The 15909-nt window shown below is 36.0% G+C and overlaps 1 protein-coding gene across 2 annotated transcripts; it reads right to left on the bottom strand.

Moving 5' to 3' along the window:
* Positions 1 to 967: 967 nt before the first annotated feature.
* Positions 968 to 14791, bottom strand: LOC144448611 (complement C2-like). Of its 2 annotated transcripts, XM_078138890.1 has the most exons (13): positions 14662 to 14791; positions 14370 to 14446; positions 13403 to 13612; positions 12166 to 12345; positions 11275 to 11448; positions 10240 to 10490; positions 7186 to 7336; positions 6481 to 6609; positions 5987 to 6202; positions 4865 to 4995; positions 4378 to 4492; positions 3781 to 3993; positions 968 to 3135 (listed from the first exon to the last, which is right to left on the bottom strand). In XM_078138890.1, the coding sequence occupies exons 2-13, from the start codon at positions 14437 to 14439 to the stop codon at positions 2702 to 2704; spliced, it is 2274 nt and encodes a 757-aa protein (XP_077995016.1). In that variant the 5' UTR covers positions 14440 to 14446; positions 14662 to 14791; the 3' UTR covers positions 968 to 2701. The 2 variants fall into 2 exon arrangements, with proteins under 2 accessions (XP_077995016.1, XP_077995023.1); XM_078138897.1 differs by lacking the exons at positions 13403 to 13612; positions 14370 to 14446; positions 14662 to 14791 and adding an exon at positions 12935 to 12968 and having other exon boundaries at positions 969 to 3135.
* Positions 14792 to 15909: the final 1118 nt, after the last annotated feature.

Raw genomic sequence — 15909 nt, forward strand, 5'->3', positions numbered from 1 at the left:
TACATTCCCATTAAATTTCAGCCCAATCTGCTCAGTAGTTTTGGAATTATAGATTTTTTAACCAAAAAGACACATTTTTAGCCCTAATTTGCATATCACAGATGGAATCATCCCGTCATGAACAAATCTTACTTTACACCCCCTTAAGAATGTTCCCACCAAATTTCGCACCAATCTGCCCAGTAGTTTCTGAGTTTAAGTTTTTTGACCAAAAATCACATTTTTTGACCCAAATCACACACCTGTGATGCGATCATTTTGATTTGAACAATTTCCCAACTAGACACCCAAGGTAATAGACCCACCAAATATCGTGGCAATCGGTTCAGTGGTTTTTGACTTTAAGTTGTTTACACACACACACACACACACATCCACACACACACACACACACAGACAGACAGACAGACGCCGGGCGATCCCTATAGCACTACTGAACCTCAGTTCAGTTGTTCTAAAAATAGTGTTTCTAGTAAGGTCAACTTCACTCAGTCTAGATATTGGCATTGTTGTAGTTTACGACCTCCTATCAGATACCACATTTGGCATTGATTGTTTGAACTGAACTGAATATTGTAATTGTTTATATACAGGTGTCTTCTCAATTTAGTGTATCTTGAAAATCACTGGTTGAATTTAGGATTTAAGTAGCCCCTTTCCTTTTCCTTGTAATTTACACTCTTTACAACTTCCTTGACCCCTTTTTTTCCTTTCCCTGAATTTGAACTCATTACGACTTCCTTGACCACTTTTCTCTTTTTCCCAGAATTTACACTCTTTACGACTTCCTTGACTCTTTTTCCTTGTCCCATGGTATGAATACAGGGAAGTGTCACAGTGGTGCTTTATCTCACAGACAAGTTCTTACTTGTCACTTGTATGTGTTTATCTCAACTTCTATAATTTTCACTCTGTATGCATAAAGTCAGTATAGATTGACATGTACAATAGATGTTGTGTACATGTGATATATAACAAACCACTCTACATTTGCTAGTTGCACAGTAACATCCACCCTTGTGATGAAATTTTTTATTATAAAAAAAATATTTAGTGTTAAAACTTTCCTGTCAGCATGATCTACTTCTCTCCTACATGTAATGAGGCTGTCGTATTTACTTTTATAAATTAGTGATCACATTAATGTATTAGACAACATCGTCGTATTTGCAACACTTAATATTTGTTTCGTACTGGTAACCAAAGCTTTAATTTCTGTATAACTACAGATATGTGTATTTTTATCGGTATTTGCAATAAAACTGTTCATATTTTATAATATTGTTCATATTTTAGTATTATGTCATCAACTAGTTATTGTGACATTGGTGTTGATCGATGTTCAAATGTGTTTACCAAGGTATGAAAATCAAAGTATCAGAGACAGCAATCCAGTAATACTCGCATTGTTTCCCAAAGATGGTACCATAACTTTGGTAGGGAAACCAGTGATACCATAAACTGTTTGGGTTAGAAATCATTCTGTGATTGTGAATATATAATTAGCACTTTGACTCTAGGTAAGTCACAGTTCACTTGATGGACCCCAAGACTTGTCCACTGTGTAAAGTAAAAAAAAGTCATTGGTCATTGTACCAAGCCTGAAGAACAGAGGACCCAGTGTACATATGCGACTGTGAATCCACATATTTATATACTAGTACTTGATACACTATGAAATGTATTTCATCCTTTGAAAGGCAGACAAAATGAAACATACATTGACATAAGTGTTAGAGTTGCTAGTTAAAGTCGTTTTTATTATCACAGACTCTACTATGTATACTGTGTTCCATTACAGTGCTGACAATGACAATGGTAATGTAATGGTTTTCTTGAGTATATACAAGTACATGTAACATAAACAAATTCTAGTATTCTCCTTGTACAAGTTAAAAGGGGTGCTGAATCCATACATAATTTGTGAGCACCCTTCTGAGAAAGTGAAATGTATATTTCAACTCGCATCAGTGATGTCAAAATGATATCAAACTTGGTTGTCATCCAACACCATTATTAGTCTGTAAGGCACGCCACATCACACATCGGTCAACCCCTTTAGAGCAGGGTGGTGAGGATGGAGCAACACAACATATACAGTCTAACACCATTTCAGCTCTTTTTGGGCTCATTTATCTAAAGCTCTAAGAAGGAATTCACCCTTCCTATCCCACAACCAGTTTCAGCTTTAGGGGGGTACACCTGGTTTTAAAAAAAAACATGCGAGAGCATACTGCTATTTGTATACTATACGCATGTAATCAGCATATACCCCTTCAAACCCTACCAGTACATTTAGTATTTTTAGAAGCAAAGACGTATATTTAGAAATTTTGAACAAAATTTTTCTTTCAGAAGACCTCTTGTGAGAAAGTTTAAAGAATATTACAACCACACTGTGTGTAATGTAGGCAGTGACCATTCTATAATACCTCTCTGTCCATTGCTTTCTTCTTTTTGTTCTAATGATGTTGGGATATGGTTAAGGTTTATTGAAATAACAAGTATTGCTGTCATTGAAACATCATTTTCATGAATATGCAAGTGTTTGAGTTTTTGACTAAAAGTGCCCTGTTTATGACCAACAAGATAATACATTATTATGAAAGTGGTATATTCAGTAAACAACAGTTTAATAGAATGGAAGAATTAGGTCTTGTGTAATATCCTGGTTATACAAATGTATGAGAAACATGGAAATTTAATCAATATGCTGACGAATCCAACTCATCATTCTAGGCAGATGAGTGTAGAAGCCATAATGACCTTCTTGGGCACACCCATGAGCCCAGCTGACAATACCAATTTGAACCCAACGTGAATCTATCTCTGATTCCACCTGTATCTTCCTAGCCATAGGTCCACCAGAATCACCCTTGCACGAATCTCGGATTTCATCTTCATCTTCAATAACTGTACCAGCACCAGCACAAAACATGTTAAGTGTGAAGTGATTGATGCCAATCTGAGCTAGCCCTTGATCCTCTCTACAGGTGTCATCAGACTGGACGGGTAACATCACTTGCTGCAATGTCTCTGCAAATACTATTTGTCTTCTTTGTCCAGTTGGCGGTATCGGTGAGGAATGACCCCAGCCTGTCACTACACCATAACGTCTAGACTCTATAAGTGGTTCTTGGGAAGAAAAAATGAACAGCGAGAAATCAGTATTCTGATAGTTGATAAAACAACATGTGCAGACAGTAGCTGTTACCTTTTAAACTAAAATTTTCTTAGATAAGTGATTACCTTTATTAGAAACATAACCATAATACCATACAAGTTACCTTTTTATTACAAATGTGTTAATTTCATCAAGTGGTAGAAATGATTCAATCTGTTGCCTTGTTTCAAATGTTAGAATAACATGCACTAATTCCAAAGTGGGATTTGCATCCCAATCCTAACTCCAACACAAAGCTTAAATTTTCTAAAACTTGTAACTTTTTATGACAAACATGAATTACTTATTATGTTATTTATGATTTAAATATGAAATATTAATTTCAAGGGAGGTAGGATTCTCTTCTTTTTTTTCATTGAGCATACCAGCAGCGCCTACCACATTCTTGCCATCAGATGTTTATAGCTCCTCAAAATAACTGACAGAGTCATGGTGGATGAACTGTTAGTAGAGGGATGGGTTGCAAAAATCTGCCAGCCAATTGCTGTTTCAAGCCCTGTTGATGCATTTTGAAATAAAACTTATTTAAAATTGTTTCTTTTCTTTTTTTGCCCTTATTGTAATCTGAAGAGGACTTCAATAAGTTTAACACTCACCTGTAATTTCAAGTTCAGTTGTGTCTGGCAGACAAATAGTTCTGACAAATGGACCCAGTTTAGCTGGATGGTCTAATTTCAGCAGAGCAATGTCATTGTCAAAGTCGTCATCCACTTCATCGTAGTCAAAATCTGAAGGGATAATGACCCTTTCTACTGTAAAGACCTGGACTTTTCTCATTTCTGGACCATCTTTAATTCGGTTAGTGATACCTAGAAAGATATGAAAGATAAGTTTGAAGCATAGGAACAGGTGTGTGTGGCACACCTGGTGGCACATTCAGGAATTGAACACTCCACAGACATTTCTGAACATTCTGTTCTCCCCATTGCACATTTGTCGTGGTTTTTCATGAGTGACTTGAGACAATGGAAGTTGGGGAAAGTGAGATGACTATTGAAAAAAGACAAAATGGTGGCCATGAAATCACACTTCATCAGCGAAATTAAATAATTTTAATATATGTTTACTTAGTACATCTCTAAAAAGTTCATCCGAATTGACAATTTACAAGTGGTCATGGTATTTAGAAATGGAAATTTACAAGAAAAAAAAGAGCCACATCCAGCCCTCGGGCTAATAGGATTATTACTAACCTAGTCTGACTTGGATGTCTTCTGCATCAAGATAATAATCTGGATTATGGATGCAATGGGCAGCTGTTAGAACCCAGTTTGGATGGATCAATGAACCACCACACATTATCTCCCACTGTTATTGATAAAAGAAAAACACTAAGATAACCATCAATGAAGTACATTTTGTACCAGCTATACAGCTAGCAATTCAATTGCTGTCGTAATTGCATAGTGAAACAACAGAGCAACTTGTCCCTCTCTCTTAATGAATTTGTGTCCAAATTCTGTACTAGACCTGCATTTTATCTGTGAAAACCAACTATATGTTCAATATACCCATCACCACCATCACCAAGGTCCCATTGTCTCATATAAATAAATACATTTCATCAATGAGTGCCAAGATCCAGTACAAGTCCCATCACCCCAGGCTCAAAGTCATCATTTGTTTTTTACATCACATTTATTCGTTAGGTAGTGAAGTTCGGTGTCACAGATTACTTACATGTCGCCCTACTCGTCGACGATACAGAGCAGCTTGCCATGGCCAGGCACCTTCTTCTGCATTATTACCTCCAATGATACGAGCACGATGGTTCAGTCCAGTATCTCCAGCATGGCCACATGGTGTATAATCTGTAATCAAAATAGGCAGTGTAACTTCACATTGTAACAGTCTCTACTCTCAACTAATCTTATATATGGTAGCATTATACACTATTAATACATTCAACTTTACATATACAAGATGAGTGCAAATTGGGAGGGCTTCTGGGGTAATGACTGAATTAAATAGTAGGAGACAAATATTCACACAGCGCCCGCAGGTGCTTTAATATAGTACATGCCAGGCCATATGGGTAACTCTGGGATAAGCTGTTGTGAGACTGGGAAAGCCTTGACAGTTTCACAGCAACATGTGGTATGGAGCATGCAACATAGCCCTGTCACGTAATCCCAAAACCTGAATGGATCTCTGATGAATTGTGTGGTTGTGTTTATGTGTGTCTATAATTACAGGGTGTAGTGAGCATGTAATTGATCGATTGATTGATCGATCAGTTACATGCTTGCTGCCCCCTGTGGTATAATTAGTCTGCATAAAAGAGAAAATTGTCAAAAGGAATTTCCAGAAGAAAAAAGTTTATATTTGGTTATTAAAAGGTTTCATAAATCAACCAAAGCAACGGAGTTAGTGCAAAAGACAGTATAACATTGGATTATTCAATACATTATTGATAGCCCAAGGGCCAATTTACTGTTATCAATTTTTGATAGACCAGTATGGTACCCTATATTCACATATCCCTTGAAAGGAGCAGAACCCATATTGGTTAGTGCAACTTTTGTAAGTTGGGTATGTGATGGATATAATCCTCAAACCTAACTCCTTGGCTTGGTTACAAATGTGTAATGAATAAACTTGTCAACTTTAACCCTAAACCTAACTCCCTAGCTGCATGGTTACAAATGTATAATGAGTAAAAGGTCTAACTCCCTGACTTGATTACACATGTGTAAACAATAAACATGACTGAATTACAGTTTTGCAGAACTGAAAATCTTATTTCTACATTTTGAAACTTCAAATTATCATAAATCAGCATTAATTTAGATTAATTCCTACCAATTTCCGTGTTTGTTAATTCATCAATGAGCCACTGCAGTCTGTCATAGGTATCTATCAGAAATAAATGTTCCTTCGTTGGAGTAGATGCTATATCTTTCAGTTGACCTTTGCTGACCCCATTTCCAACACCCACACAGTGTACAGCCACATCAAATTCAGGATCCTTTAGTGCGTTAGCCTCTTGTGTAGGATTGCCACCCATGTTGGATCTACCTGTAATTCAATACATGCAAAGTTTAACAAATATTTTGTACTCTGATGAACGCTTCAAATTACTGCTTTCCAACTAAGTAGAAGTATCAATTCCAAGTTTCAGTGATGGATTTAGTTTCGATACAGACCCTTTAGATAATAAGTACATAATAAGATTATATTTGGAAATGACTAAATTACCAACAACAATTAGTTGTTAGCACGTCATTCTCTGATGTACTTTAGGCTAGTGACCTAGCTGTGAATGAGTAGGTGAAAGTTGTTTACAGTACACTTACCATCTGTGATAAGGAATACTGCTTTCTTTGCATCTGGTCTGTGCAGATTTGCATTTGTTTGTGGAATCATAACTGTACGTACCATTCTTAAAGCATCAGTTGTTGCAGTTCCACGTCTGTTATCAAAGTCTTTAATAACAATTAAATAACAATAAACAGTTGTACAGTAGTCAGTATAAGTTTCATACTAAAATGTTGTACCCCACTTTTCGTTGTAATGACACAGAATTTAACAAATGTGATTGATATTTCAAAGTTTCAGTACATTTTCTACTGAAATCGTCCATCCTATATATAATTACCCAAATTACTAGTAAACTAGTTGGTACAATATACACTCAGTGGCATAATGTCCATGAGTAAACATTTCAAGTAAACAGCCCAGACCATTTGAATAATTTTGTCAACAAATTGTTATTTGTAGGCTGCTTATACAGTTCCATTGCTTGGTGGTAATTATGAAATATTAACATTATTTGTACATATATGAAAGTAGAGCAACTTCTGAACTTTAAAGAAACATAAAATCACGGTACAATGCATGTGATACATTTTTATTTATTTATTGTTAGACTCAGACAAAAAGGGGAAAATATAGATATGCAAATACAAAAACTGTCATAGACCAATATTACAAATGAATGAGAAATAATAAAAAGCTAAGAAACACTTAGAATATGTGAATTGTGTGTGTGTTTATATTACCATCATATCGGATGTTATCTAATGCATCCTTGACTTGATCTGGAGTGTCCAAATTATCGTCATCTAAATGGAAATTGATCTTAGAAGAAGACCCATACGTCAGTGCTCCAATACGAGTGCCTCCTTGTGCATATTTAGCAGATACGCCAACCTATTAGGAGAATGATAAAACATAACTTGGCATATTAGAAGTATGCTATCATATATTGGTTATCTCTTTCGACAAGAAAAAAATGTTAGTACTTTTATTCAAAGATGCACCTTTTCCGCTTTTTTGTGGGCACTGTGCAATATCATACAGGATTGACCTTGATGTTGATGATTGACCTTTTGACACATCAATCATCCACTGACATGGTTACTGACCTTGGAGTATATAGCAAGTGACCTTTCACATGGTGATTGACCTTTGATAGCAATTGACCTTTGACATTGCTATTGACCTTTGACACATCAATCATCCACTGACATGGTTACTGACCTTGGATTATATAGCAAGTGACCTTTGACATGGTGATTGACCTTTGATCGCAATTGAACTTTGACATGGTAATTGACCTTTGACATGGTGATGGAGCTTTGTATGCAGCCCACGGTCACATAATTGTACATTTCAGTAATTTCATGTTTGTGTCTGTGATTGAATTGATAAAATAACTAGCATTACTTCTCAGTACAGTACCGTAGCCTGCAAAGGGGGGGGGGGGCAAGGGGGGCAGCTGCCCCCCTGAGATTTTGGAAAAAAGAAAGAAAAAAGCAACTTTTTGAATACATAGCTATGTTATTAAAATCGTTATTTACGTGACAATTCCTTGCTCATGCGCGATTTAAATTGATGGTTCACTAAAGTCAAAAGTGACTGTACACTGACTCCAAGCTAATATGTATCTTATATCTCTACTGTACGCTGGCTTAACTTTGAATAAAAATGTGTCCAGTTAAAAATTGTAACTTTTTGCAGTATAGCAAATTAAAAATTCTTTGTGCGGGAAAGTACAAAAGAAGTGCGCACATGCACTGTGCGAGTAACAGTCGTCTTGAAAGTCTCCTTCATTTGAAGATAGCAAGTCGCAATAATGTCACAGAGTGAAACTCCAAAAAAAAAAAAAGACAGAAAAAGTTGTTCATCGTGAGGTCGCCTGCTGCATCAGTGACTCCGAAGATGCACTCGACCTCATTTACATCTTGTTCCTAGGCTTATATTAAAACATTTACTGATAAAACGGCAGATCTCTTTTTGGAATATTTGGTGGCCCTAAAAAACACAGTTTAACATCCACTTTCAATAATTGTGTTCGACGTTGTCTTTGGTTAAAATGTTGTTTGATATAATTATCTCATTGTACTGACACTAGCGTTATTACGCAATTTATTTTGAAGCGACAATTTGTTATGGAAAAAATGGCCCTGAATTTGTAAACAGAGCTGTACCTTCGACATCAAAATCCAAATTTCAATTATTTCCATTATAATGATAATGACAAGGAGAATTCACTGAGTTCAACTTGGGTTCCGACATAAAGGAGGGCCATAAAAGTGTTGGGAGTAGGGTAAAGAAAATGATTATTTTGTTACTTATTTGAGAAAGCACCATCCATTTTTTTCAATTATTTAAAAGTGTTTTTTTTTTACTTTGAATGTGACATCTTTTCAGCAACTACTTTGATAGATACGACATTAGGCCAGGAAAAATGAAAAAGCTGTTCAACCTACCATTATATATTGTTTTGGTGATGGGCAATATATCCTCATGCGGGCTTCACATCTGTTTCAAAATTAAGGATATTTCTTTATATTTTCTGAATAGTATATGTAACAATATACATTTGAGTCTATTCCAAATTATATAATATCTTATACAGTTGTTCACTTGGCTCTGATGATGCATACAATCATGAATTGAGATTAAATTAAGCTGTTGCATATCCAGTGTGCACTAAAAAGGATTGAGCAAAAGTTTACGACCATGGGAGTGGGCTGAGCAGTCATTGGGCCATCAAAAGTCTGAAAGTCTTGAAATGTTTTCCTCTTTATTCAGGGTTTTTTGGAACCAAATTAAACTTCAGGAGAAGTCATTTACCAAGTGGACATCCGCAAAATATCTTTCAGCTTTGCCACAACAAAATACAATTCCAGATAATATGTAATGCATAGCATAATTGTATCAATTGTGGTATTTTATTACCATATTCAAGCATTGTATGTAAGACTTTAAATTATGTCTATGGTTTGATATTTTATGCCTCTAAATGGCCTCCTACACTGTCTTATTTTCAATTTTTTTTCACCTTTGGAGTTGTCTTCTTCCAATCAGTAGCAATCAAGGTGATAATAGTCTTTCTCCCAAAACAAGATGGATGGTGTCTGGCTAAGTACCTCCCTGTACAGGTTAGAGCTAATTAGAGACATCTCCTTATGCATGTGAAATCCACATCCTGTGTAAAGTAATCTCGTTCGGAGTATTATCGTAGTTGGCTATCACTATTATTTGAATGCACCATTGTACCATATGATTTTATATTTCCACTGTAGTGTAGGTGACAGAAGGGGTGGCTCAAATAATGCTTGAGTTTCATTTGGCGGGGCTTAACATTTTTTGAGAAGAAAGGGTAAGAGGAGCTACAACATGTGTTTAACCGTGAATCACTGTGTACATTTCCTAACTATAGCAGACAAATTGCAAGAGATAGTATCAAGATGACTGAATAAGTTCTATCTAAACTCAACCTGAAATATTTTGCTATCATTATATATGGTTTATTTTATCCTTGTCAAGCATTGTGAAAAATGAAATCTACGTATCTACCCAATGTGATGGGTTAGGTTGCCCGTTGACCAGCTTTTTTATTTTCTCTAGCCTTACATATGATATTTAATTGCGTATGCTAAAATATATATTATGTTAATTTTTATGCAAATTTATGTAAAATAACCACTTTTCTAAATTTTAAATGCATGATTGCACCAAGACAAAGTCCTGCCCACCCCCCAACCCCCGGCAATTTGGTCAGGCTACGGCTCTGCAGTATAAATCTAATTGTCAGGTACATTTACCTTATCAACAAGTGCCTTGGCAAAATCTATTCCTTTTTTGAAATTGTTGAGTCCAACACTGGCAGATGCATCAAAGATGAAATAGAGGTCCAATCCTCCAGCATGACTTAGACTTAAAATCCTTCCTCGAGATCCACCTTGTGGCACAGAATTAGACTTGTTACTATTTGATGTGGATAACATTTGTAGTCTATCGAACTGTTTTGCAAGTAGTGGTACCACTTCATTGAGATCATCAAAGTCATCTGGAGCTGAACACAAACAGATTATGCACTGTAAATTGGTTTGAATTTTCATTAATAACTTGATTTGAATCCAGAGGGGCAGTGCAGTCTGTAGCTTAATTTATGGTCTTTGGAGTCACCTTTGTTTCCATGATTAAATACATCCATATTATTCAAACTACAAAACATGGAATTGCGTCTAGCTTCAAGTCCAGCCATGCCTTCAGATATTATCTATGCAACACTGTAGCCTAAATTTGGGGCACAAATAAATTAATAAACACCCCCTCTTGGTTGCCATGCCTCTTTTTTGTATCAACCACCTGTATTGGTAAATTGTACCAGTTGAGTATACTTACCTCCATAAGTTGCTAGTTTCCCAGACCATTGGTAAGTTGTACCAGTTGATTCAAGTACACTTACCTTCACAAGTTGCTAGTTTCCCAGGCCATAGGTAAGTTGTACCAGTTGAGTACACTTACCTTCACAAGTTACAGGTTCACCAGACCATTGGTAAGTTGTATCTAGTTTCCCAGACCATAGGTAAGTTGTACCAGTTGAGTACACTTACCTTCACAAGTTACAGGTTCACCAGACCATTGGTAAGTTGTATCTAGTTTCCCAGACCATAGGTAAGTTGTACCAGTTGAGTACACTTACCTTCACAAGTTACAGGTTCACCAGACCATTGGTAAGTTGTATCTAGTTTCCAAGACCATAGGTAAGTTGTACCAGTTGAGTACACTTACCTTCACAAGTTACAAATTCACCAGACCATTGGTAAGTTGTACCAGTCGTTGAGTACACTTACCTGTACATGTTACTGGTTCACCAGACCACTGACCAGTGATCAGACACTCTCTCACAGCAGAACCAATCAGATCATATCCATAGTTGCAGTAGAATCGAACTTTATTTCTATAGCTATATCGACGACCACTTTTACGACCATTTATTGGTACACCAGGATTGGGACAGTGTGATGCTGTAAAATGCAAGTTAGATAGGTTTGTGAAATGGATTTTATGAGAGTCCTATCTCACATACCAGACCTCAGGTGTCCAAAATTAGGTACACAAAGGCCACACAAAATTTGTTTGTGTATTTACAATGACCCGACTGACCCTAGTTTAAGCCTCCGACCTAAACATTTCTTTTAAACATTTAAAACAAAAAGATGAGAAATTCTTTGTCTTCTTGATCTTCAATTACATCTATTTTCTTTTCCCAGCAATTGTCTGTACATATTTCATCAAACTTTCACAAAAGGGGCATTCTGACTGACATTTTGTTAGTTTTGGGTCGAAGCAATATTTGTCAAAAATGAAAAACAATTAAAAAAGATAAAATAAAATAAAATAAAATGAAATAAATTCCTGACCTACCTACTTTATTTTCTGAGGCCATGTTATCGGAAACACACAATAATTTTTTTTCCACCTAAGTGTACAGGAGACACACTTTATATGCCATTAAGTTGATAAAAACAGCCTAAGGCCAGGTTTAGTGAGACTATCTACAAAGTCGTATTGTGAAACGCTATGAAATGACGGTCTTTTAAAAAGTATTAAAAGTACTAATTTAAAAAACTAAACATACGTGGATTGCTGAGAAAACACAAGTGGAAAAGGAATGTTTACTGATATTTACTTTGCAATTTAGTAGCTTGATGCAAGTATGAAGTTGTTATTCTGACATTTACCTCCATTATCACAGATCGTAAGGGTACCAGACCATTTACCATTTTCCTGGCAAGTTCTTCTTGCCGATCCAAAAAGTCTGTATCCTGAGTTACAACGGAAAGTTACCATTTTTCCAATTTTGTAAGAACTTCCAGATCGCCTTCCATTCTCTGGATGACCAGTACTTGGACAGCGAATCTCTGAAAGAATGAGATCTCTGTTATTCTATTATCTCAAAGAAGAACAAGGTGTCTTAATTCAAACAGTAAAATTTAATCAGGTTGGACTTTACATGAGTTCATTATCATTTGTATCGCTAGACTGTAAGATACGTTGTGTTGTTCAGCCCCATAACAACAATAGTTCTTAACATCAGAAGCAGTAACTTTTCTTTCTATTTGATTTTTAATCTGTACATAATGACCTCTGTTTGAACTAATCACAAGTTCAAGGAGTGGCCTAAATCCTTTAATGTAGCAGGCACAGTCCCATATAGAATAGTACAGACTATGAGTGCTGGCTGATAGCGTGGCACCAATGTCTGTATCTTACAGACTATTATGTCACTGAAGGCAAAAATTATCAATGTGAGGGTGTTGGAGGCCAGGCGTGCGTGCGTGCGTGCGTGCGTGAGTGTGTGTGTAATAATTATAATAAATTTTATTTAGATTCAATAGTGTCATAGGTAAAAGCCTTTTTTTTGTGAGGGTCGAATGTATGTATGCATGTATGTATGTAATCTAGTTCCTGACGGACCATATTCCGTACTACATTATCTTCATACTATACCGTCTAGTCAATCCCGTTACTTTCGCACAGAATTCTGTGCTCCCTCTACAGCGTTCATATAAACATGATGGCGTGTCATGTCCCAGGCCCATGTGATTTTAGTTTAAACAGACTGGAGGTGTAGTCCTGGTTGGACATTTGCATATCTTATCAGTCCTAGATCCTAGAAACATGAGAACAATTTGTGATGGATTACTACTGACATGTGCTGTTCGCCCACCATGGGGTTGAAACACAATTAACTCCTTGAGTAATGAGATTGACTAGACAGTATAGTATGAAGATATCATGTAGTGCAGAATACGGTCTGTCAGGAACTAGGCTAGTGAGTATGTATGTATACAGATGAATGGATTGATGGAGGTATACAGCCTGCATGCATTTGTTTGTACAAATAGAATGACACACATATCCAGACAGAAAACTTAGTACCTGGTGGGGTATAATTGTCAAATATCCATCACTCACCGCGACATGTTGGGGTACGACCTGTCCAATAGCCACTCAAAGTACCATTCTCCTCTTCATACAAATGACATACTCTCCATTGGTAACCTATGACCTTATAGCCAGCATTACAGCTATAATGGATACTTTCACTTGCATTGTACTCTCTATCTTCAGCTGTTGAATTACCATTATCTATTTCCTCCAGTAATGGTGGGCATCGTGCCGCTTCTAGGAATACAGGGAAATTGTCAAACAATATACACCATATACTTAAAATAACTTGTACTGGAAGGTATGTCCAAATATTCACCATGTACAGAATTATTTGTTTTGTTTATAAAAAGTATTATGATAGATATATCCATTTTCCAAATAACTGGAAAGATGGGTCTATAACTTGATACAACATAGATCTGCCCATAGATCCTATAGGTGTAAGGTCTATGGTTTGCCTTACAGCTAATCTGACGTAGAAATAGGTTTGATTACTTTGTTTACCTCTGATTCTTGTGAGGAAAATAGAGGTATAGAATAAAGAAATCCAGTCTATTCCTACGTCATATTTTCATCAGATTGCCTTATACCACACACACACACACACACACACACATATATATATATATATATATATATATATATATATATATATATATATATATATATATATATATATATATATATATATATATATATATATATATATATATATATATATATATTATAGTTGTTGTTTTTTTTGTTATTATAAATCTTTTAAACATATGAGAGATAGTCTACCATAGTTTGAGAAATACTATCTTTTGTGTTGCTTGTGTGATTTTCACCCTGCAATTGGGTTCATGCAAAAAAAAGGTCTGCCAAATAATAGCAATAATAATGCAGATTTATAATTTGTTTGTTTTCCGAAGAGTGCCAGGCAGACACAGCACTACTAACAAAAAATGAAAGGATACAGAGGAATACTTTGAAAAACAGAAATACTTGCCTGTTGCGGTAAGATATACTAATGTGACAAAAAACAAGACAAGACAGACTGAAATTCCTTGACACCTCATTGTTGATCTGTCAAAAACAAAAACATAGCTTTGGTGATTGTTTATGGAACTATGCATGGATGTGGTGATGAACCACTCACAGTTGTATATGAGTTGTGTATGCTATAAAGAGTGATTAGTGTATGCTAAGGGGTTAATGTCTGAAGTGACTGCTAGATGACATTTACATGTAATCATTATCTCAGATAAAATCGACAAACCTTGGACATGTGATTAACTTACCACAGGACTTCTATCATCGGAAAACAAACTTGAAAAATGATCAAATGACAGTCTTTCTCCAAGACATGTATTCAGTTCATCATATCCCGTGGCGTAAGAAGATTGCACTACACATACAGAGAAGTCAAACTGAATTACTGCAGGAAGACTCACGACTAAATAAATCTGTTGTATCCTGTTACATCACAATGGCAAAAGTTCGTGGGAAAATACATTATATCTTGTACATACGTGTACTAGTAACATCTGTTTCCTCTAGTGTAAGACCAGTAGGGACTGGGAATCTCTTACATTGTACTTGTAAACTGAAACCAACCATGCCATAGACAAAACAAGTACTGAATACCACGCTGAGTACTTCCCGAGTGTCTTGCCTTCAAGGAGAGGATTGTGATGTATCATTCAACAATAACACATGCATGTATCTAGTGAATGTTTTCTATTAATAGCCCCCTATATCTTCAGACTATATCTTGTCCACACATCAACTCTGCAGGCCTACATGTAATTGATTTGAACCTTTGCACGTTTGTTGTATGAGATGATCCTAGAATTGATGAAATAGCAGATTTGCTGACCAACTCAAGACATAAAAAAGAATTTGTTTCCAGGGTATGAGCTAAATAAAACTGTGCTGCAAGTGAAGAAACTAGCTACAAATGTCAAATTCCGAGGTACATGTATTTCTGGCGCCTATGGCAGCGGCACCTTAACTTTTAAAGTTTCTTGTCAAAGGTTTTTCTAACTATTGCCAAATGCTAAAACAAACCGAAACACTGCCATCAAATCAAATTACTAAGAATACTGACCTGACTTATTACCTTGAATGAATCCTGTCAAAATGATAAAACAAATTTAAATGGTATGGCAAGCAACAATATACTTTGAGGATTTTTCTTGGTGTTAGTTTTCTAATTGTGATCAGGAATGGGTATTGCTATCACCTTGACATGTTAAAATAACACCAGATAGCACTCTTTTAGTCCTTAAATTTCAAAACTTTCCAGGGGCAGGAGGGGAACCCCCCCTCCCATACCCTCACCCACTTGGATCGCTCAAACTTCTATTCAACTTTACTGCTCACTTTCCAATTTTACTAACCACTTTTGGATTATCAAAGCTGCAGTCATTATTTCCTCTTACTTTTGAAATAAGCTACATTCATCATTTATGCCTCCTGTTATGAGGATATTCAATTTCAACAATAAAAAGTTACACAACGGGATGTGACACAATGTGGCAAAAGAC

Source organism: Glandiceps talaboti, chromosome 2 (genome assembly GCF_964340395.1).
Source record: "Glandiceps talaboti chromosome 2, keGlaTala1.1, whole genome shotgun sequence".
Classification (NCBI taxonomy): Eukaryota; Metazoa; Hemichordata; class Enteropneusta; family Spengelidae; genus Glandiceps; species Glandiceps talaboti.